We start from the raw sequence: 22,763 nt of genomic DNA, 5'->3' as shown, positions 1-22,763 counted from the left end.
TGGAGGGGGTCACGTGATCATAAATGGCGAGCCTAAATAAACTGTTGAAAAAATGGTTTCATTAGAATTGAACGTAACCAGCCAAAGTTAAACTAGACTGCCTCGGTCACTTCAATCTTCCTGTTCTTGAGGAAGTGTCTTGTCCGATTTTTGGACGTGTTGGCCAAAGGAAAAGGTTAGACATAAAAAATGCATGCTTGTGTTGGAGAAGACATCGTCAACGTTCTCAGGTAAAATGGGAAAATTTCGCGTCATAAAAAGTGACCCCGTGAAAAGATGAGTGAACATTGCACTCATCCCTTGAGCTAGGCTTGCAAGGAATTAAGTTGCAGAGAATGTTAACGGAATTTTTTTATTATAAAGAGCTATGAATGGGAGTGAAGTATGGGACTGCATGAGTTTGAGAATAATTTTAAAGGAAGTGGTGTTCTTAGACGAGGAAATTTCTAACCGAAAGTCCCCGGGGGTTTTCTCCAACAGAAGTTGAAAAAAAAATCTTTTTTTTCAACTGTTCACTGTCCACTATCCACTGTTCACTGTTCACTGTTGTTTTCACTGTTCTGTTCTGTTCTGTTGAAAAAAAAAATTTTTTTTCAACTTCTTTTGGAGAAAACCCCCGGGGACTTTCGGTTATAATATGCAATACAACTCCACCTCGTTCTTTTGCTTGCCTAAACGGTTGACAGAGGACGAAACAGATCGTCTTCTGTCAACAAGGGGAACGATCCCCTTGTCAAAGAGGTGGGTTGACAGAGGAGGATCCTCATCACCTAAAAAATAGATGAAGTCTCTTTATAAATAAAATATATTTAAAAGTAGAGAAAATCTGTTTTTTAATCAATTTATTACAATGAAAGCCCAATAATATTTCCGCTAGGAATCCAAAGAATTTTTCAATAATTCAATCAGTTCACGAATAAACAGTTTAGGTGCATTCAGACATTAACATTTTTTATATTGACCAGAAATATCGTTAAAAAAAATGAATACGTTATGATTTTGTAATATATGAGTTACTCAGCATGATTTGTTACACAAAAACAACCAATTTTATTTTGTAAATTCAGTGTTTCTTGATATCTGTATTTTCGGTCGGAGCCAGTCCATTTGGTGGTCAGAGACAAAAATGAATTCGATCTCTGTTGAGTGCTTCCCAAAGATCCCCGAGAATCTGAAAAAAAAAATCTTCATTTGTTGAGTAATAAAAGAAGATTTTTAAATGACTTGGGTACCTTGAGCAGATGTTCGTCGTGAGACGTAATTTCGAAGCCGTCCCACCCACCCTTCCTCCAAGCGTTCTCGGAATTTTGGAGTTGTAAATGTATAGAGAAGTGGATTGATTGCGCTGTTCACCGGGAGTACGAAGATCACGACCCACGCGTGGAGATCCGCTTCATAAACAAACGGAAATACAAAATATTCGAGTTAATGAACCGTTGGGTCAGTCTCGATTATCTTTGTTGGGCGGTGGCTGAATGGGTTGAGACGCTCGTCCGGAGGACGGAACCGGTGAGGCGCGGGTTCGAGTCCCGTCGAGGGCAGTGGAATTTTTAATCTTTCGGAAATCGTCGAATGGAAATGAAGACGTCGAGGATCATCAAGAATAGTAGATTATGACATGAGGACGATAGGTGGAGCATTGTGAGGAGTGTGAAGTTTGCAGCACGAGGCGTGACAAGATGAAGTCGAGGCTCATCGTATTTTCTATATTACAAACGATGATGTGTAGAATGTACAAGTTAAATGATTAAAAAAGCTATTTATAAAAACCAACAAAAAAATTCGGAGAGAACTATAACCAGAGAGAGTTTAGTTTTTTCTATTAGGAGTGTGAATAAGTCTTTCCCGTTTTTTTCAAATTTGGAGCCTTTATTGTGAAAAAATGGTTACAAATGAATTATTGAAAGTATTGGCCATCGTCTTCTTGCGTTTGACACGAATCTTCATTAAGCAAAGTCGCCAATTCTTGATCTTCAAAGATTTGCGGCCGCCCGGAACGCTCCTTGTCTTCCACGTCGAAATCACCACTTTTGAAGCGTCGAAACCATCCGCGAACACTTGAGTCATCGACACAACCTTCTCCATAAGCTTCCTGAAGCAATCGATGCGCCTCGGCAGCAGATTTTTTCAAATTGAACCAATAAAGTGAAACTTCCCGCAAATGACGTCGACTCGGCTCAAATTTCGACATTTTCACGATATCAAAAATTTATGATGCGAAAAAATTTCAACTAATGTGTTAGTGTGGAATTGTTGACAGATGAATAAGCTTTGATTATGACATATCTAACCATTGAATACTCGCACAGTATTGGTGGCGGCATCTCTTACAAAAAACGGGAAAGACTTATTCACATACCTAATATTTACAAAAAAAATTGACTAAACGACAACGATGGCGGTTCACAGGCATGAGCTCGGCTGTGAACAGTTTTTTAACTGTTCAGAAACCGGTGAACAGTAGTCTAAACACTTAGATTTATCGAAATTGAGGATGAAAAACGTTTTTGCATAAAGACCCCCATAAACTCGGTAAAACCCGAAATATTTCCGTTTTTTTGGTACCTCGTCAGATATATCCAAAGCCCCTCACTAATTATTCTCAACGTTTTCATCGCCCAAACTTTGAAGTTTCAAATTTTACCAAATTCCCCGTTCTTCTCACGCATAAAGTATCATAAACTTTTCCAAAATTTTTTATTTATTCTAGTCACTTTGTCAATACTCACAAGGGACCGGATATTTCAAGAATGCGAGAATTTTGAGAAGAATAATCGGCGCCCAACAAGCTGCATCTGTGAAAACGATGAAAAAAAAGCGCAGGGCAAATTCGGAATCTCCTACAAACAACGGAGTATTGTGTCGAGTCCGCCAAATGCTGGCGAACATTCCGGCGTACACGTATCCAATCGCTATCAGCCTGTTAAAAGATAAATTAATCATAATTACGCTGCAAATAAATAGATTACGAGAGAGAGCGACGAGCAGAATGGTTCAAAAATTAAAATTATATATTATTAATTTATTTTATTTATAAATTAATTAATTATATTATTTATATATTATATTATCTATAATTAATTAATTATATTATTTATAAATCATTAAATTATTTTTCCACATATCGGCGTCTGAATAGATTCAGACGCCGCTCACGAAATATTAAAAACACCAAAAAAAGAAATTCCCCTTTTATGGAATCCCTCGCACTGTGGATTAGAAGGAAATGATAATATCTCAAATGAGATTCCAGATATCAAAAATTCGAGTTCGAATTTTGGATAATCGATTCTTGTCCGAGTTCGCATTCGACTAATAATTCAAGATTCTTGATGATTCTGCGGCCGGAGCGTTGATGCCGATTCTGCTTCTTCACAAATCGATTATCGATTGTTCGATGATCGATTATGGCCATGACATAATCGATTATCTCCATGAAATCCGCCATTTTCTCTTCCATTTCAGTATTTTCCCCGAGTTCAAAATTCACTCTCAAGCTAAGTTTTTTAGATTTTTGCAATACCCGTTAACCCACCAAATATACGAGTCGCACTCTATTAATGATAAAGTGACATTAGAAGCATTAATAACGTGTTCACTGATTATTGACCTTCGTCTCGCAGTGTTCTCCTTCTCACTGGTCAAACTGCATCGAAAATCCACGAGATCAATTGAATACATTAACATCTTCGCTCAGAATAGTACCTCTCGACTGTCTACAACCAAATCATTTTAAATAATAATCAGTATTTAAGATACTCAAAAATCTTTGATTATTTCGATCCCTGTAATCTAATATGTTCGATTGGTGACCCGTGTTACTTTTTATATAGAAAATGCTAGTTCCCTGGACAACCGCAAGGCGGCCTCGTGTTTGCTATGCCACCCGCCATCTTTCGATTATGATCCCCATCTTCGACTAATCGATTCCGCATGTCATGTCTTGTTGCCATAAGAATAAGGACCAGCGCTACCTCGGCCGCGAGCTTAAACCACAGGGCAGTGATATTATCACATGAGCGAAAACCTCTTTTCTGGACTAGTACCAAGATCTACTCATTTGTTGTTGTCTTCCTTTTCGAACAGCGTCTGAATGAATTCAATAACTTGTGACACAATCTTCATAAAATAACCTGCATTTTTGAACCATCCCAGCCCTCGCCCAATTAATCTTAATTAAGTTTAAAGTGACGTTACCCGATGAGATTGATCCCGAGGAATATAAACGCCGAATACTCCCATCCGATGAGAAAGGGATCATCAATGTGAAGAGGGAAGCACATGCCGTTGAGACCGTAGAAACGTGTGCTGCTACGCCAGTGGATCGCTTTCAATCAGAAATTATGTTACTAGTGCACAATGAAGCCGATTGTTGACTGTACACGTGATCACATATCCTGTGTTTTGCGATATCTGTCAAGTTCACTGTTCGGAACAAAGAGGATTGACTAGAGCAGAGGCTCAGCTCTGAAGGTTTCAGTGTCTTGTTTGTAGATCCAAAAAAGTGGATTGGAGTTTTAAGTAAATTTGTCCAACTTCCCAGAGATCCAATTGAAAAAACTCATTGAATTTAGATAATCAATATGTTTTTTTCCTTTGAATTATGAATTTCTATTCATTCATTTATTAAACCCCGACATCGTAGTACTTCACTCCAGAAGAGGTAGGGCGCCGCGCGCAGTGTTGGGGTATCAGCCCGTTTTTAATTGTAAATAATTCTTACTGTTTATCTTACTACACAAAATCCTCATTTTCAGAGTTTTTTTAAAACTGCGAATCAAGAAAACATTCGATTGTTCTGTCAAAAAGTTAAAAAATAGTGTAGTAGTGTTTGGAATGACATCTTCCCAATCTTTTGAATTTTAAATGAAACATCTTCATATCCTTCTTTCTGCTCATCCTAGTGTTATTAGGTGTGTGAATAAGTCTTTCCCGTTTTTTGTAAGAGATGCCGCCACCAATACTGTGCGAGTATTCAATGGTTACATATGTCATAATCAAAGCTTATTCATCTGTCAACAATTCCACACTAACACATTAGTTGAAATTTTTTCGCATCATAAATTTTTGATATCGTGAAAATGTCGAAATTTGAGCCGAGTCGACGTCATTTGCGGGAAGTTTCACTTTATTGGTTCAATTTGAAGAAATCTGCTGCCGAGGCGCATCGATTGCATCAGGAAGCTTATGGAGAAGGTTGTGTCGATGATTCAAGTGTTCGCGGATGGTTTCGACGCTTCAAAAGTGGTGATTTCGACATGGAAGACAAGAAGCGTTCCGGGCGGCCGCAAATCTTTGAAGATCAAGAATTGGCGACTTTGCTTGATGAAGATTCGTGTCAAACGCAAGAAGACGATGGCCAATACTTTCAATAATTCATTTGTAACCATTTTTTCACAATAAAGGCTCAAAATTTGAAAAAAACGGGAAAGACTTATTCACACTCCTAATACCTAATTTCAATGAAAAAAAAAATTCGGTGACCCAGTAGCGGGACTGCTACTGAGGAATTGTTGAGTCGGCTGACGGGTAGACACCCCAGCACTACGTGTGACACTCTGCCTCTTCTGGGGTGAGGAACTACGATGCCGCTGGGGTCACTCAAACCCCCAGAACTGACCCTCTACTTTAGTCAATCCTCTTTGGTAGAATCGTTTCGCGCAGCATCTTAAAAAATCCCATGTGCACTTCTTGCGGGAAATATCATCTCAGCCCCCCTCCCTCCCCAAAGGGGAGGCAATATATTGTGATTCGTATTTTTCTCGTCGTCAGAAGGTCATATTACCATTGCGATTTTGGGAAGAACAGGTGTTCTACCAATAAATTTACACCCTTTATACGGATACTAAAAATCCCTGAGACATCCCTGGTAGGAGATGAGGAATGGCCGACAGTCAGCCGAGGGTAAGCCAGCGTTGGCCAACACTGGGCGAGTCTTGGCCCACTGTTGGCCATTCCTCATCTCCTACCAGGGATATTTGATTTTGTCGGGAATCACGACTTTGACATTCCTTTGTTTCGACAACATAATGTGCAGTGAATTAAATTTTAATGAATTAATTTGTATTACCTGGTATAAGTGCAAGAGCGATTCCACTTATCCATATAAAGATCATTGAGACACCAGCAGTTTGGGGTGTCAAAGACCGCCGCTGTCCCTTCAAAGGTGCAGCAATCAGAATAAATCTCTCAATGGACATGAAGGAAAGAATTAAAACTGATACTTCAGACGAAGTCATTGCCAGTATTCCCAAGAGGGTGCAACCCCAGGAGGACATCCACACACTTGCTTGCTGATTGTATGTGTCTCGCAACTGCACATCAACGAGACCAATGATGAAGAGATAAATGCCCATGAGCATATCCGAAACTGGAAGCAGTCCACAATTGAATTATTCAAATCAATATTTATTATTCTTCTTCGCATCGGCGATGCTTGAACTGTCAAAAAGTAAGACTGAGGCAATTTTCCTGTCGTGCAAGTACCAGAAGAGGCCGCGGCCGGTACCACTCATGCCACCAAAGAGGATTGACTGAAGTAGAGGCTCAGTTCTGGGGGTTTGAGTGACCCCAGCGGCATCGTAGTACCTCACCCCAGAAGAGGCAGGACGCCACACGTAGTGCTGGGGTGTCTGCCCGTCAGCCGACTCAACAATTCTCCAGTAGCAGTCCCGCTACTGAGTCACCGAAATATTTTTTATCCATTGAAATTAGGTAACACTAGGATGAGTAGAAAGAAGGACATGAAGATGCTTCATTTAAAATTAAGGAGATTGGGAAGATGTCATTCCAAACCCAACTACAATTTTTTTAAGTGAAACTTCTTTGCGCTGGTTGGGCTGTAAATCCAATATCGTATGTAACGAAAAAGCGACAGGAAAAGGGAGGGGATGGCGCGCGTGGTGGGGCAGTCGGACGGAAAGAGACATGCGAGAGAAACGAAATCGCGATAGATTCGGAGTAAGAAAATGACTCAGTTTGTTAATATGATGAACAATACTAATAAAACCTTTTTATTAATATCGGGATAGTTCACTGGGAATTACCAATCTAGTGGCATCAAATGCCTTTTGTAGTAAAATTCCCGAATTTTAAGCGGTACGAAAATGAGAATTTCGTAATTTATTTAAATATATACTCTAATATGAATATTGGAGATCAATTTCCTTGATTTTCCGATGAAATCGTAAATTTCCTGATTTTTTGTCCTAAATGGGCTTCGGTGTCACTGTTCCCCGAATTCAAAAATGCATTGACAGCAATTTCCTTGTTTTCTGTTCATTTCCAAAGAAATATGGAACAGAAATTGACTATTGTAATTGGTTTCTCCACGAGATTTCCCCGAATTTTCAATGGCAAAATGTTCTGAAATCTTCCTGTGTGGCTCAATAAAAACTTCTGAAAGTTATCACAAAAACTTCAGACAAAATTTTTCAACAATCTGTGGCTAAGAAGATTCACTTCTGTCGTGCATAAATTTTATACACATATTTTTTTTAACTTTTTGACAGAACAATCGAATGGTTTCTTGATTCGTAGTTTCAAAACAACTCTGAAAATGAGGATTTTGTGTAGTCAAATAGGGATTAAGAATTATTTGCAATTGAAAAAAACTGCTCTTGACGGATTGTGGAGTTGGCTGACGGACAAACACCCCAGCACTGCGTGTGGCGCTCTGTCTCTCCTGGGGTGAGGTACTACGATGCCGCTGAGGTCACTCAAACCCCCAAAACTGAGCCTCTACTTCAGTCAATCTTCTTTGCATACCACATAGGAAACATGAATACTTGAAAAATCAACTTTAAAGAGTCGTCTACTATCGTCCAATCTATGAAGATTGGTAATAGAGTGTCAGAAAACGGGGACGCACTCCATTTTATTTACGTACATATTGTGTTTGACAAACCTGCAAGATTTCTGATAACAATACTCAGAACACGATTCTCATCCTTAGCTGTGAAACGCCCCCACAGGACAAGTGCATTACCCATACACGTGACTGACGATATACCCCAGACAGCGACCTTCAGGAGAGGTTTTCCGAGGAGATGAGTCAATGAAGAAACACCTGAAAACATCAATTTCTCCAAATTGTTTTGCTGACAAATGTCCAACTGGGTAATGATATAATTATTCTTCCTGTTGCCATGACAGTTGTAAATAGGATGACTGCTTTATAAAGTAGAATTGACACTAAATTCAGGAGAGATATTCCTCACACCGTTGGTCGCAAAATTATCGACCTCCTTCCTAGAAACTTTCTTCGGCAAGTGCTCACTTTCAATTTCCCCTTATATTCAGCTATTTGTCATTATTCGTTAAAGAAGTATTTTACAAATATTTTCATTTTTTTTAGTTTATGAAAAATTCAGTTCTCTCTCTCTCTCTCTCACACTCCCACTCTCGCTCTCACACTCTCTCATTCTCACTCTCCCCTGTCGCACTCTCACACCCATTCTCACTCACTCCCTCTCCCTGTCACTCCCACTCTTCATTTCGATTTCCCCCCTCCAGCTGCGTTGAACGCCCAACGCAACCACGATATCATTCCCCCTCCGTGGAAGAGTTCAAGTGAATCGTAACCATCTCGAAAGTCCTATTACAAGTTCCAATAACAACTTTGCTGCATAAATCATCTTCTAAATGTCTTACCATCACTTGCTGGACGGCAATTTTGAACATTCGGCGCGTAAGTATTGCAGTAGTGGAATTTCTTGAAGTACCTGCATATTTTCCATGAATTAATCCGCGCTTTCCTTCTCATAATTCATTAATTTACTTACACGAACTCGAGATTTTTGAATGGTAAAAGGGCATTGTTTCTGGAGTTTTCCATGTCGACTTCCTCGAGGCCCCTGCAAATGTCTACTTATTATCGTATGCTGGATGCAGATTATACTCCCAACAGGGAGTAATACGTACAACGAACGGAGGTGGACGAGTCCATCAAAGATCGATATTTGAAGATTGTTGATGGGGTTGTATCCAATCATACTGTGGAAGAACATTTTCTATCATATCATCTTCACAGGTTCATTTAGAATAACGAACAAAGAGGATTGACTGAAGTAGAGGCTCAGTTCTGGAGGTTTAAGTGACCCCACCAGCATCGTAGTACCTCACCCCAGAAGAGACAGGACGCCACACGCAGTGCTGGGATATCTAGCCGTCAGCCAACTCAACAATTCTTCAGTAGCAATCCCACTATCAGAGGGACTAGTTAAAAATGGAGGTTTAGGCCTCTGCGTCGTCGAAATATTTTTTTCCATTGAAATTAGGTAACGCTAGGATGAACAGGAAAAAGGATATGATGATGCTTCTGTTGAGAACGGAGTACATTTGTGCTTTCATTGTGTGTGTGTGCGCAGTGGCAGGGCGCAGCAAGCGAACTCATAAGAGTGGGAGTCAGTCGACGAGGCGCACAGCAGGTGACTGTAAGGAGGACTATTGTTCTAAATAAATAAATGTAATTGAAGTGTGGATTCTTTTCGATTTGAATCATTAAATCCAACAGCTTCATGTAAAATTGAGGAGATTGGAAAGTCGTCATTCCAAACCCAACTACAATTTTGTTTTTCAACTTTTTGACAGAACAATCGAATGGTTTCTTGATTCACAGTTTCAAAGAAACTCTGAAAATGAGGATTTTGTGTGGTAAGATAGGGATTAAGAATTATTTGCAATTAAAAACGAGCAGACACCCCAGCACTGCATGTGGCGCCCCTACCTCTTCTGGGGTGAAGTATTACGATGCCGTTGGCGTCACTCCAACCTCCAGAACTGAGCCTCTACTTCAGTCAATCCTCTTTGATAACGATACTGCGTTGTTTGTGTGAAGTGGAACATTTGCGTCGATTGTACACAAAGTGCTGAGCACTAATGATCAGAATATAACACGAACTCAGGCTTTCAAACAAACGATGAATTACATGTCTGGATTTTCTCCTGGATTAACACTATTGCATGATTATTATTCATTCTGTTGGATTGTGAGTACTCACAGCTGGGTCAAATTGACGAGTGGCTTAAGTAGGTGATCCCAAATTACAGAGATTTCGTTGTCCGCTAAATTCCTGGGGATGGGAAATATTTCAATAACATTTTTCAGTCTTTCCTAGGGGTAAATATCACATGGAAGAAAAAAGTTCAAGAGAAAACTCTATGATGATCACCAGTTAATTCTCTTGAATTTTTTCCGTTTCGCGTGATTGACTGACATAATTTCTTACAGTTCTTTGAGGCCTCCAAGATTTTTGAATGCATGAGGATCGATATAGATTAATCCATTTCCTTCCATGGTACTGTAAAAGATTTTTTAAAATTGTTGAGAATGAGACTTGAGTGAGGTTACATGTGTACTCTTCTTTCCCAGATAGCCAGCGCTGTCGTTGGGTGATTATGAGGGAGAATAAAAAAAAGTATCGTTGTCAAAGGGTCCATCCTTAGGCTCCTCATAAGCCTTTTACTACTATTGCTTTATGACCTTTTGCTCTGAAAACCTTCCAGTAGATGACGTAGGATCAATTTTTCGAATCTCCACGTTCTGGTCGCCGGCGGTCGATACAGCAGAGCGTTAGTTGCAGGCGGGCTGCTTGAGTAAACGGATGGACGCAGGGGTATTGGTGATTTTTCCAATGATTCCTCATCCATTGTTCTTCTCTCGTCATCCTGTTTTTCTTTTTCTATTCATCTAACTCATTTAGCAGCCCTGTTTCATAACTTTTGTAAGAATTTTGCTAAATGAAAAACGGACCCTGATTTTTTCCCCACCATCCCCCAACCTACTGGCATCTACTGGTCCATCGAAATTCACGGTAGTGTCATCTACCGTGGATCTCTCAAAAAAGGGTCTACCCCCCCTTCTGAGTCATCGAGCCTGGCTCGTAAGAACGGTCTAATGGGGCCCCATAAAAAAACGACCCTCGAAATTAATCCGCTTACTACTGTCGATGTACTGTCGATCTTTCTACTTTGCCACTGTCGACAGTGCCAGGACAATGGGTCAGCAATTTTTGTCGACAGTGACAAGGCAGCAAGTCGGATTTTGTCTATCTGGGTTATGGATCGCATGAGAGAGGACGGGGACTACAGAGAAGTTAGTTGTACGGGTCTATCCTCTCTGAGTAGAGTAGTAATAGTGATAGCGTTATATGTGAATAATCTTGGTTACAATAAACATTTATACACAAATCGTTCCCGGACTAGCTTTCGTTATTTAACCAAAATATAAACGTAAGTTGAGGCCTCCCAATAGAGGCCTAGTATGCGCCGCCTGTCGGGCCTCAGCGACCATCAAATTCAAAGTCTAATGGACGACGAGGAGATGGTCGCTACATGGCTGATGCCACAGATTCCATGACGGAGCCCGACGTACGTAATAATCGCTTATATTCGACAATAGAATAAACTAACCTAGACAGCAATTTTTTAAAATATTTCTATCGATTTTTTATTTAAATTCAAATGAAAAATGATAGACCGTCAAATTTTATGGTGCTGTTCAGCAAATTTTACGGAGTCACATATCATTAATTGCAAAATGTATTATAAAATTTACGGTATTTACAGGAATTTCTATGTGTGAGTAAAACACATTCTAGTATTCCGGCATTTTGCGCCTTAATTCTAGTATTCGACACAGGAATTTTCCACAGACTTTTCTCTGTATATCGACACGTATGATATCAAATTATATTACTCACAGTGATCGGAGAGAAGGCATCCCAGCTAGAAATTCCCGGCTGATGGCTCTTATTTTGTTATAATCCAGTTGCCTGGAATGAATAAATTCATTCAAATTCCACGAAAAAATAGGGAATTTTTAGTTTTTATTATATTCCTTCCTTCCCCCATTTCCTGTTTACAGAAATCTTTCCAATACCCAGACGGACCCATTTGTATCCATATTTGTCGCCTTCAAAACTCTCGCTCCTCAATTTCCCTGGCCCGCCATTTTGTAGGATTCATGTTAGGAACAAAGGAACTCTCCTTTAGCCTCAGTTCCTAATCACCCCCCTACCTTTCAAGACCTACCTAACCCCCCCCCCCCCCAAAGAAAAGATTAAGTTGTTTTTCGGTATTTTGAGTCGCTGTAATTCTGTCAAGAGTATTGCCCGCTCCACTGAGAAGAAAAGATAATTGTGTTCACATCAGGTTTCGTAACCCTGATGTGAACACAATTTACAGTTAATGCACATAAATTTTTCAGAAATTCAGAAGGACAAGCGTAAAACAATTCAAGTCAACTTGTCTTTTTGACGACTTTTGAGGAATACCTCCAAATCTCAACGAAAGTCCAATATTTTCCTCATAACCTTCTTAAGGAGTTGCAATTTAATTTTCTGAACTGCTTTCTATCCAAAAATATTACTTTAATACTGCACAATAATCAATGTTAATTGAATCATTTTACAGCTTCGTTCTGATTTCTTTGTTGGAACTAGGAAAATAGAATCTCACAGATCTTTCAACGCCGGGAGCTCTGGTAACCGAAGAGTCTTCTCTGTCAGATAATTATTCCGCAAGTTTCTGTAACATACAAAAAAAGATTTGTTTTCGTAGAAGGATTTAAATAAATTTAGCGAACATAATGAGGTGCAGTGTTAGTGCTATTTACTAGAGGCATCATATCTTTACATATATTCATTTTTGTCACTGTTGCTACATTCAGCCCGAGTGAAAAGGTACTTTTGTTGAGCTTCCTATCAACTTATTCTGTGTGTGTGTGTGTGTGTGTGTAATTGTGGTACTAAATGATGAATAACAACTTACACGAACTCCAGGGATTTACTGCCTGCAAAGTCTGAAAAATCAGCTGTTACGATGGAATTATTATCTGCCAGGAGTGTCTCGAGGGAAGATAATCCTCTAAAATGTCCAGGACGAATTTCCTTGATGGAGTTATTGGTGAGAATCCTGGAGGTATAAATCATCATAACAGAAGCAATTTTTGTAATTAGGATCCATCAATTATTAATTATTATTACTCCACGACACAATCGTTATACAGACAGAAAAAACTAGTGGTAAAATACGAGACTTGACACGTTATTTACGAGACTTTTAAACTCGTAAATTATCATTTTGGAAACGTACATTATATCTCAAAAAAATATTCTAAAAATATCGTCTTTTGTTATACTTTCGAAGTTGTCTTGCAAAATTTTTGAAAAAATGTCTCTGAAAGTTGAGCCAACATGATTCAGAATCATCTTGGACGTACATCATGAAACGTACAGATTTTAAATTGATAAAAAAACGTCTTATTTTTATCCATTGCATTTACGATATCATCAATCAAAAATTTAACATGATTGAGATCTCGTAAATGACGAGAAGGAAAGATAACAAAGTTGAACCTCATATTTTACGACCCAAAAAAATGTAATTTACGAAGTCGGATATCGTAATCCACGTTTTCAAACTGGTAATTTACATTTTTATCAGACGTAATTTACATTTTCAAAATCATAATTACTCGTAATTGTAATTGTAATAGGTTATTAATATCTTGACTGTGACTCTTATTGACGCTAGACGGTTCTCATCAGTCCAGAAGTGTAATCAGCCTGTCGGCCATTTTACCCTCTGCCTTAGGCAGCCGTCTAGTCGATGGTCTCGAGTATCTGTGCCGTACGCGCAAATTCGTAGAGCCCCTTGATACCGTCTCTGTCGACATGTATATCTGTGCATGCGGACCCCAAAACCTCCCATCTGACTTCATCGAGTCCACTGCATCTTGTGCATAGGTGATGACGATTCTCCTCGTTGTTGTTGTTAATATCGTATTTTACGATTAGATTTTTCTGTGTGTACCTCTATAAATAAAGTACTCTAAATACTTTATTTATTTATAAATAAACGAATAAATAAATAAATAATGTACTCACAGCCAATACAGTCTTGACTGTCTCAAAAAAGCTCCTTCTCTCAAATATTCAATTCCATTCGAAATGAGAAATCTGATAAAACCGAATATATTTATATTTCATTAATTAGTTAGACTTTCTCTCGTTTCAAGTCCCAAAACTTTTACCAAACTAATCTATCAAATTGATCAAATTCACTGAAACAGTTTTTTAGATTTTTATTGAAATGTCAATTATTTCTTTTCCACATTTTTTAAAATTTTAGTTTTCCACAATAAATTGAAAATGATGAAAAAAATGTTTTAAATCATTTTCTATTTCTCAGGATTAAAGGGACGAATTTACTCAAAAGTTTTCTTTTTTAATTTCCAAATATGTTATTAATTACTTCAAGTAATCGGAAACACCTGAAGACATCAACAAAGATCGGAATGACGTTTCGGACGTTTTGTTATAAAACTTTGTTGAATCTTTGGTAGGGCCCAAATGTTTAAAAAAAAAGGGAAAAGTTTTATTACCCTTTTTGCTGAGCAACATTTGGCGACCAGAAGTGGTCATAGGGTTATAAATAAAAACCTTTTTGGGGGTGGAAATGTTCTGGTCCATGAGGCCCAAAATAAGGCTCTACTATCTTTGAGTTTAGTCTGTCTTGAGAATCTGTAGAGGAACATACCTCCTGACGAAAGTAGAGTCACAAATAAAGAGTAAATTATGAAGTGAATAAAATACAAACGGAAGTGTTGTTTATTTCAATCCCATAATCCAATAAACTTATTTAAAATTTGGAGTCGTGCTTCAGTCCAGTGCTATCAAAATAATTGTTAACAACAATTATTTAATGAACGCGACCTAAAATTCTCCTCTTCCATTTTTTATTTCATTTAAATCTACAAACCATCAATTCCTGACTTAAAAATTCTGATAATCAGACAAAATTCTTTCCTTAAAAATTATTTTCGAATGAAAGAAATCGGAGGTTTTTTATTCTGTAGAATATTTTGTTAGAAAAGGAACTCTGACTAAGAAAAATAATCTGCACCGAACCCTAAATCCACGAGCAGACTATTTTGATGATAGCACACCAAAATATTACAGAGACGTAATATTATCAGACAAAATATTACGTGTTTTAATTTTGTTACTGACTGTATTTTATTACTCAACTAATTCCCGAAAATCCAATTGAGGAAATTGAAAAAAAAAATTACGATTTTAAAAGCAATATATTTTTTTTTCATCTGCGATATTTTGATCTATAATATGTTATCATGTGATATTTTTGGTTAATAATATTTTATCGCGTGATATTTTGTCATGTAATATCTATGATAGTAGCAGATTATTTGATTCATCTTACAGTGCCGTCACGTTGGGGGACAAATCTTGAGGTACAGCAGAGAGCTCTTCACAGGTGACTCGGCATTTATTACAATTGCAGCCCCGGACTCTAGGACAATCTAAAAGTGCAGAGTGACGAGTTAGTAATAAAAAACGGTGTCTTGCAGAGAGAGATAAAAAGCCTCAGGTTATGAAAATTCGCGTTCGCTCAGATTTGAGCTCACACTTTTTTAAATAGAGTCTGCTTATTATTTTAATTATAAAAATAACTAATAGAATATCTTTCCAGTGTCTTTCGATTTATACGAATAGTGATTTTAAACAAACATGTAGACAGTTGTTAATTAAAAAATTCGGGTGAGTCCCAAAACTACTATTTAATCCAATGAATACGCACAACGAACTTTAGACACTACATCAGTGGAAATAATTTTAATTAAGTTTTCCCAGGTAATATTTTGTGAATCAGATTTTTCCATTAAATCGTTTTCACACTAAATTCTAAGATAAAGTTATTTTGATTGAAATCAAATTGATTTAGTCGAGTTTTTCTGACGTTGGTTTTGTAACCAAGTTGTTGAACGTGTTGTTGTGACAGGAACAATAGGAGACATTGTTGAAAATGAAAATTAATATTGAGTTATTGAGTATTACCGCATGTAGCGAGGGCAGCCTCTGGACGCTGCTTGAAAAACCAATCCCAATATCCACTGGCGTCAACTGAATCAAGAGAATAGCAGAGTGAGATTTCATTAGGACCAGAAAGTGATGAAACGAAATACTTCAACTCAACTTCAGAAAAAAATTCTAATGAATATTTGAATCAGCATATTTTTTTTTTCAATTTATTTTAATGTCAAAGGATTCGAACCTGGGGCTCACTCTGTTAAATTACATGGATGTGACGATGAATTTTAGCAAAAGAAGACGATTTTAAAAGAAAGAAAGGAAGAAGAGTTCAGCAAGACAAGATATTTACTATTTTACAGAAGGAAACAGTACACGAAAAGAAATTTTAGTCAAAAATTACACCTCGAGGGGACGAAACGAGGGATGAACCCTCCCAAGTCTAATTTTCCCAACAAAAGTTGATCAGTTGATCTAAAAAGTGGTTGATTGTCATTTCATCCCACCCTTCGCCCTCTACAGGTCTAATTTTTATACCCAATAGGAAGGGAAGATACTCAAAAAATTCGAAAAGGTCAAAAAAAAAGAGTAAAAAAAATTTTTTTTCAAGTCAGCGCCATTTTGTGAATTCTTTTTTTTTTGCTAAGGTCTACTCGGTAGCGACATCTTTACTGATTGACAATTTCTCAAAATTCTTTGAGAAAAATGTTTCTCTTTTTTCTTTAATCTTAGTTTGAAAAATGCTTAAAATTTCGGCTTCTAGACCAGAATACCGCCTTAAAGTAATTGATTGTGTCGCTGCATTTATTTGTCTACTTTTACCCATATCCCAATCCGTAAATTTTTCAAGAATTTTCCTCTCCGTGTAGGGTACAATATTTAACAATTTTTAATATCATTCTTTTCCACTGGTCTTCAAATCGTGTGCATTGTCATACGATGTGTCTGCGCGTTATATCATATTCATTTGACAATAATTTATCAAATTGTAATTGACTCACAGCAGTGTATATCACTCTCATCATCACCCTCTGGGCAATCCTCGTAACCATTGCACCAGCTACGCTGTGGCATACATATCGTGCTGTTCTGGCAAAGGAACGTTCCCATGGGACACTCGTCTGGAATGCAAACACACTCTCATTGTGCTTTTTACTGCATACGAATGGGCTTCAAATTTTTCACGCACTGAATTTTGTTCTTCATCGTCATCATCAGACAGCAGTGCATTAATTATTTGGGACATAATATTCATTGTAATAATTAGAAAGACGATATTCATTAATATTCATTATCATAACTGAAAAAGAAAACTTTATTCAACCGATAAAAGGAACTTTGATTAATTAATTAATTCATTTTATGTGTTCATTCAGTGAGAAAAAAAATTATTTTTGCCAAATATTGTTTTACTTTGGAAAAGTATTTATTTTTTAATTTCTCTATTCCTGAAATCGAGTAATTCCCTGCCAATTCTGATTATATTTTAATCATGTTAATCATGTAATCATGTTAATCATAACCTGAAGTGGACTCCTGCAATAATTATGAGCATTAAATAACTTTTTAAAATTATTATTTAAAACGTTGAAACCTGTATATAAGATTTATTTTTACTGTTAATTTAATACTAAAATTTTTAACTTATATTCCTTTAAATATTGACAAATTATTTCTATGCACTTGAAGTCTGGTCCACTTCCAAAATTTGTTCACTGTATGAGGAAGAGTAAGGGCAGACTTCCTCAGCTGGTTAACAATTCGTTGTTAAGAAATGTAATTTAGAATAGTTTCTGTTTTGTACGGATAGGGGGTGAACGACTGAAAAAGGGATAAAAAAAAAGATGGCGACGAGGGTCTGGTGAAAATGTGAGAATGAGGTGAATGAAGAGAAGTGTCTTTGGTCATTTGGAAATTAGAGATATTTTGTTCCTTTCTATATTAATAAATAATTGCGTTCATTGAAATAAATGAAGTGTTGATTATTTGAAAATATTAACAATTCCTTTCTTCGGATTTCGAAATTTGAGGAGTACCACAGGATATGGTCAAAATCTTGGAGATGAAGTCAAAAAAGTAATGGAAGACGTTGGAGAGAAAGGATAATAGAGGAGCTTAGAGATCAAGCTACGAAGGGGAACTGTGATAGGTTTGGAAGGATAGAGAAGGCGCTGTGAGAGGAGTAGACAAAGCAAAACACAACTGAAGAGAGGGATGGAAGCAGAAGGTGGCGAGCAATCAGAAGAGGATGGAGGGGAAGGAGGAACCCGGTGTAGATAAAAACTAAAAATGAAAAAAAAATAACGAAAAAAATTATTTTATTATTGAAAATGTAGAGATGGGCACAGCAATTGGTGAATTAAATGTTAATAGAAGAGAGGAGGAGGGGGCTTGTGGAGATGTGAAACAAAGAATATTGGAGTTGACATTTCAAACGGTTTATCAAAAATTAATTTACAGTTGGGTTGAAGAGGTCTTTGTACGATTTGTATTTCTTTTATTCTGGTGTTTGCACTTGAGATTGGAAAACATTTTTATGGGTGAAAATTCTGAGAAGTTGGGGTACGATGTGTGTGCTCTATTTTGTTGGGTCCAAAGTGAGGTGCATGAGGCCCTTTAGTCTTTTTAGTTAGTGCCTCTGAGGAAACGAACCAGAGCTGTTGTGCCTTTCAAGTGTATTAAACAAAAGATAATAAAATAACATTCACACATTTGAATCATTACAGCTATCCCATCTCTAATGAAGAAAAACTTTCTACCATCAACGAAATAAACTGAATTGACTAATTATTAACTGAGTCCATCAGGGCCTGGGAGACGCTGTGATGCTGACGATCTAGCACAAGGACTGGTGGACATCCTGACAGACAGACCACAAAGGGAGCTCTACAGGCTACATTTCAACCTTGCAGAAGCAGACCACAGAGGAAGTCGAGAGAGACAACTTTGGAGGGAGTACAGAGGACCCTACGACTCCAGCAAAAGGCTGGAAGTGATCTGTGACTAGGATATAAGTGAGGGATCTGATGATTAAGACAGACCAGGCATCAGGAACTAACTCATTACATTTAATTATATAAACATCTGCTCTTTTAAGTTTCAGTGGTGAAAACCTTTCCGTACCAGAGGGATTCATGGAGGGTCATCGGGACACACATATATATACAGGGTGTCGAGCAGGTAGGGGCGAACTCTAAACAGGCATGTTTTGGGGGTGATTCTGAGCAGAAAAGTCCTTTTCTACTTTTCGATCGGACTCACCCCTGCAGAGATATGGGGGTGAAAAGAACGGCCAATGGGGCGCGAGCATTGCGCGGCTCTCCGTCCGTGTGCCGCGGGTAAGCAGTGTGCGTGCTTCCCCTTCTCCTCGGGCGGACGTTCCATTCCGCTAGTGAGTAAGAGAGAGACAGGGGGAAAGATATTTCATGACAATCCTTTCAGGGGGGGGGGGCGCTAGGATGATTAAAAACCGATTATTATTTACCTTAGTATTATTTATTAAAAGACAACATTCTGAAAACCGCGGGCATCCCCCTTGGCGTTCCAAAGCTAATTATTTAAATGTTAATTATCTCATTATGCAATAGCCTTACAGTGTTTTGTCAAGAGATCTTTTTTATTGTAAATTTAATTTACAACAAGAAAGGTCTCTTGACAAAATGCTGTAAAAGAGCCTATTATCGAGATAATTAATGATAAACAATCGCGGGGAAATTTCAGAGGGGATAGCTCGCGATTTTCGCGGAATCTGGAGCAATAACCGCGTTATCTTGATTATCACGTAAACAAATGGATTTACGGCCTTTTGTCACAAGACATTTTTTGCAGAGAATAAAATTATCTACAATAAATGTCTCCTGGTGGAATCCCGTAAATCCATTTGTTTATTGAATAATTGGATTTGAATTTTAAACAATAATCCGCGATTAATTATCAAATTAAGACATCTACGCGATTTTTCGATAAGATCATTAATGTTTAAAATTGCATTTCTGGCAAAAAAGCCGTCTTGACAAAATGTTGTAAACCCATTTGTTTACAAGATAAAGATTTGTTTACAAGATTAATGATCTTATCGAAAAATCGCGTAGATGTCTTAATTTGATAATTAATCGCGGATTATTGTTTAAAATTCAAATCCAATTATTCAATAAACAAATGGATTTACGGGATTCCACCAGGAGACATTTATTGTAGATAATTTTATTCTCTGCAAAAAATGTCTTGTGACAAAAGGCCGTAAATCCATTTGTTTACGTGATAATCAAGATAACGCGGTTATTGCTCCAGATTCCGCGAAAATCGCGAGCTATCCCCTCTGAAATTTCCCCGCGATTGTTTATCATTAATTATCTCGATAATAGGCTCTTTTACAGCATTTTGTCAAGAGACCTTTCTTGTTGTAAATTAAATTTACAATAAAAAAGATCTCTTGACAAAACACTGTAAGGCTATTGCATAATGAGATAATTAACATTTAAATAATTAGCTTTGGAACGCCAAGGGGGATGCCCGCGGTTTTCAGAATGTTGTCTTTTAATAAATAATACTAAGGTAAATAATAATCGGTTTTTAATCATCCTAGCGCCCCCCCCCCCTGAAAGGATTGTCATGAAATATCTTTCCCCCTGTCTCTCTCTTACTCACTAGCGGAATGGAACGTCCGCCCGAGGAGAAGGGGAAGCACGCACACTGCTTACCCGCGGCACACGGACGGAGAGCCGCGCAATGCTCGCGCCCCATTGGCCGTTCTTTTCACCCCCATATCTCTGCAGGGGTGAGTCCGATCGAAAAGTAGAAAAGGACTTTTCTGCTCAGAATCACCCCCAAAACATGCCTGTTTAGAGTTCGCCCCTACCTGCTCGACACCCTGTATATATATATATATATGGATTAAATATAATATGTAGCGTATATATATATATATAAATGTACAGACACAATTGGGTTGGGAATATAAAAGGCCATTTTATCTGGCAAATAATAATAATAATAATAATAATAATAATTATTATTATTATTATTTAATAATTATTATTATTATTATTATTATATTATTGTAAAATTGTATTTCTTCGTTTTAATTACTCCTGATGGAGATCGACTTGGTTTTAAATCATGATAATCATATTACTCTAGAGGATGAGTACTTTGTACGTGACCTTGAATAAACTCCAACAATAACAATAATAATAATAATAATAATAATAATAATTTATTTATTTATATTTTTAATTATTATGCATTATTTTAATAATAACGATTATTATTATTATTATTATTATTATTATTATTATTATTATTATTATTATTATTATTATTGGTGGAGTTTATTTAAGGTCACGTACAAAGTATTCATTCTCTAGAGTCATGTCATTATCATGATTTAAAACCAAGTCGATCCCCATCAGGAGTAATTAAAACGAAGAAATACAATTTTGAAAGAATAAATACTTTTATAAAGTAAATAAATATTTGGGAAAAAATAATTTTTTTTTGTTTGTGTTCACAATTTTCTATCGATATTTAGGTAAATTATAGACGACACGTGTAAGCTTTCCACATCAATTGAGATGATTTAATCCTTCAACTTCAATTCAGTGATGAAGTAACAAAAATAAGGGGGCGGACAGTTGACTTTTTGAAGTCAAGTGGCTTCTAATACATTTATATTCGTGAATTATTGTAGTTTGCAGGTGAAGTTTCAGAAAATAGATTTGATTGGTGGATTCGTGGATGATTAGACGCAGCTTACCTTGATTGAAGTAGTACATAATTATAGCAAGTCCAAATACTGACACAATGAGAGTGACTCCTGTGATGGTGATTCTTTTTCCTTTCATATTGAAAACTGTTGATTGATTGATTATTAATTATTAATTGTAAGAGATAGTAAAATTGTAAATTGTAAGGGAACAACTGAATTTTTCTTCCAAAATTTTTATCTGCACTCACGATGGTTTTTTGGGTATTTGATTAGCCTCTAATTGATGATGGAATGAACTTCACTTATGGGAGATTGAAGTTGAAGCTGCTGTTGCACCAATGACACTAGTTGCATTAGCAATATTTAGCAGATGCATTGGGCATCTTCCCTTCCTTCCTCCCATTCCGAATGAAGCGCCAACATCGATATTGCGCACAGGCGCCCTTACAATGTTGACTATCCAAAGTATTAATGGAAAAATTAAATTTAATTAATTAATGGCACGTTGTTCTTTCGGGAATCTTGACTATGTTATGAAAAAGTAGCTTCTGCAACATTTTGAAGTTCTAAAAACACTAACTGGAATAGTGGGAGGTGGAAAATTTTCATTGTATTGGATATGCTCATTTGTTTAATTAATTATCAATATTTTTTCTGAATAGATATTGGAGATGAGGAGTTTCAGGCCTGCAGAGAGACCTGAAAATTTGGTGGCGTGGATTCTTTCCTGGAAAGGTGGGCGTTAGACGAATATTTTTCAGATAAAAAGGTGAAGATATGAATAATTGAGGGATTTATGATTTTTGGAAATTTAGTAGACTTTTTAATAAAAATCAAAAATGGTTATATTTCTTTGGACATTTTTAATGTTTTTTTCAAGTCCAAGGAAATTAATGATTGTGGGAAGTACGATTTTTGTGAATTTCGTGGGATTTTAAAACAAAATCAAAAAAGAGTATATTTTCTTGGACATTTTTAATGTTTTCTTCACGTCCAAGGATATTAATAATTCTTGGGATTTATCATTTTTGTAAATTTCCTTGGACTTTGAAAAAATCAAAAAGGTTGCATTTCCTTGGATACTTTGAAGGCTCTCTCTTTAAGTCCAAGGAAATTAGTAATTGCAGGAAGAATAATTTTCATAAACTTCCTGAGACTTGAAAAAAAATCAGAAATTGATATGCTCCTGACTCAAGTAAACCATCTGAAGACTTAGATCATGG

General features: G+C 37.0%; 1 protein-coding gene and 2 long non-coding RNA genes across 3 annotated transcripts; 2 read left to right on the top strand and 1 right to left on the bottom strand.

Annotated features, from left to right (window-relative positions):
- Positions 1–807: 807 nt before the first annotated feature.
- Positions 808–21,893, bottom strand: LOC135169627 (relaxin receptor 1-like). The gene is made up of 19 exons (XM_064134790.1): positions 21,589–21,893; positions 16,835–16,954; positions 15,861–15,926; positions 15,226–15,325; positions 13,890–13,961; positions 12,772–12,915; positions 12,460–12,528; positions 11,703–11,774; positions 10,230–10,301; positions 10,002–10,073; positions 8,923–8,994; positions 8,784–8,855; positions 8,653–8,723; positions 7,907–8,068; positions 6,071–6,370; positions 4,198–4,327; positions 2,730–2,920; positions 1,233–1,391; positions 808–1,171 (listed from the first exon to the last, which is right to left on the bottom strand). Exons 1-19 carry the CDS (start codon positions 21,674–21,676, stop codon positions 1,014–1,016), a joined length of 2,190 nt encoding a protein of 729 aa, XP_063990860.1. The 5' UTR covers positions 21,677–21,893; the 3' UTR covers positions 808–1,013.
- On the top strand, positions 8,563–8,985 carry LOC135169638 (uncharacterized). The gene is made up of 2 exons (XR_010300236.1): positions 8,563–8,689; positions 8,829–8,985. It is a non-coding gene; the product is annotated as an uncharacterized LOC135169638 (long non-coding RNA).
- On the top strand, positions 12,443–14,126 carry LOC135169639 (uncharacterized). The gene is made up of 3 exons (XR_010300237.1): positions 12,443–12,683; positions 12,783–12,921; positions 13,597–14,126. It is a non-coding gene; the product is annotated as an uncharacterized LOC135169639 (long non-coding RNA).
- Positions 21,894–22,763: the final 870 nt, after the last annotated feature.

The sequence above is a fragment of the Diachasmimorpha longicaudata genome, chromosome 15, assembly GCF_034640455.1.
Source record: "Diachasmimorpha longicaudata isolate KC_UGA_2023 chromosome 15, iyDiaLong2, whole genome shotgun sequence".
Lineage (NCBI taxonomy): Eukaryota > Metazoa > Arthropoda > Insecta > Hymenoptera > Braconidae > Diachasmimorpha > Diachasmimorpha longicaudata.
This window is presented reverse-complemented; position numbering and strand designations above follow the sequence as displayed.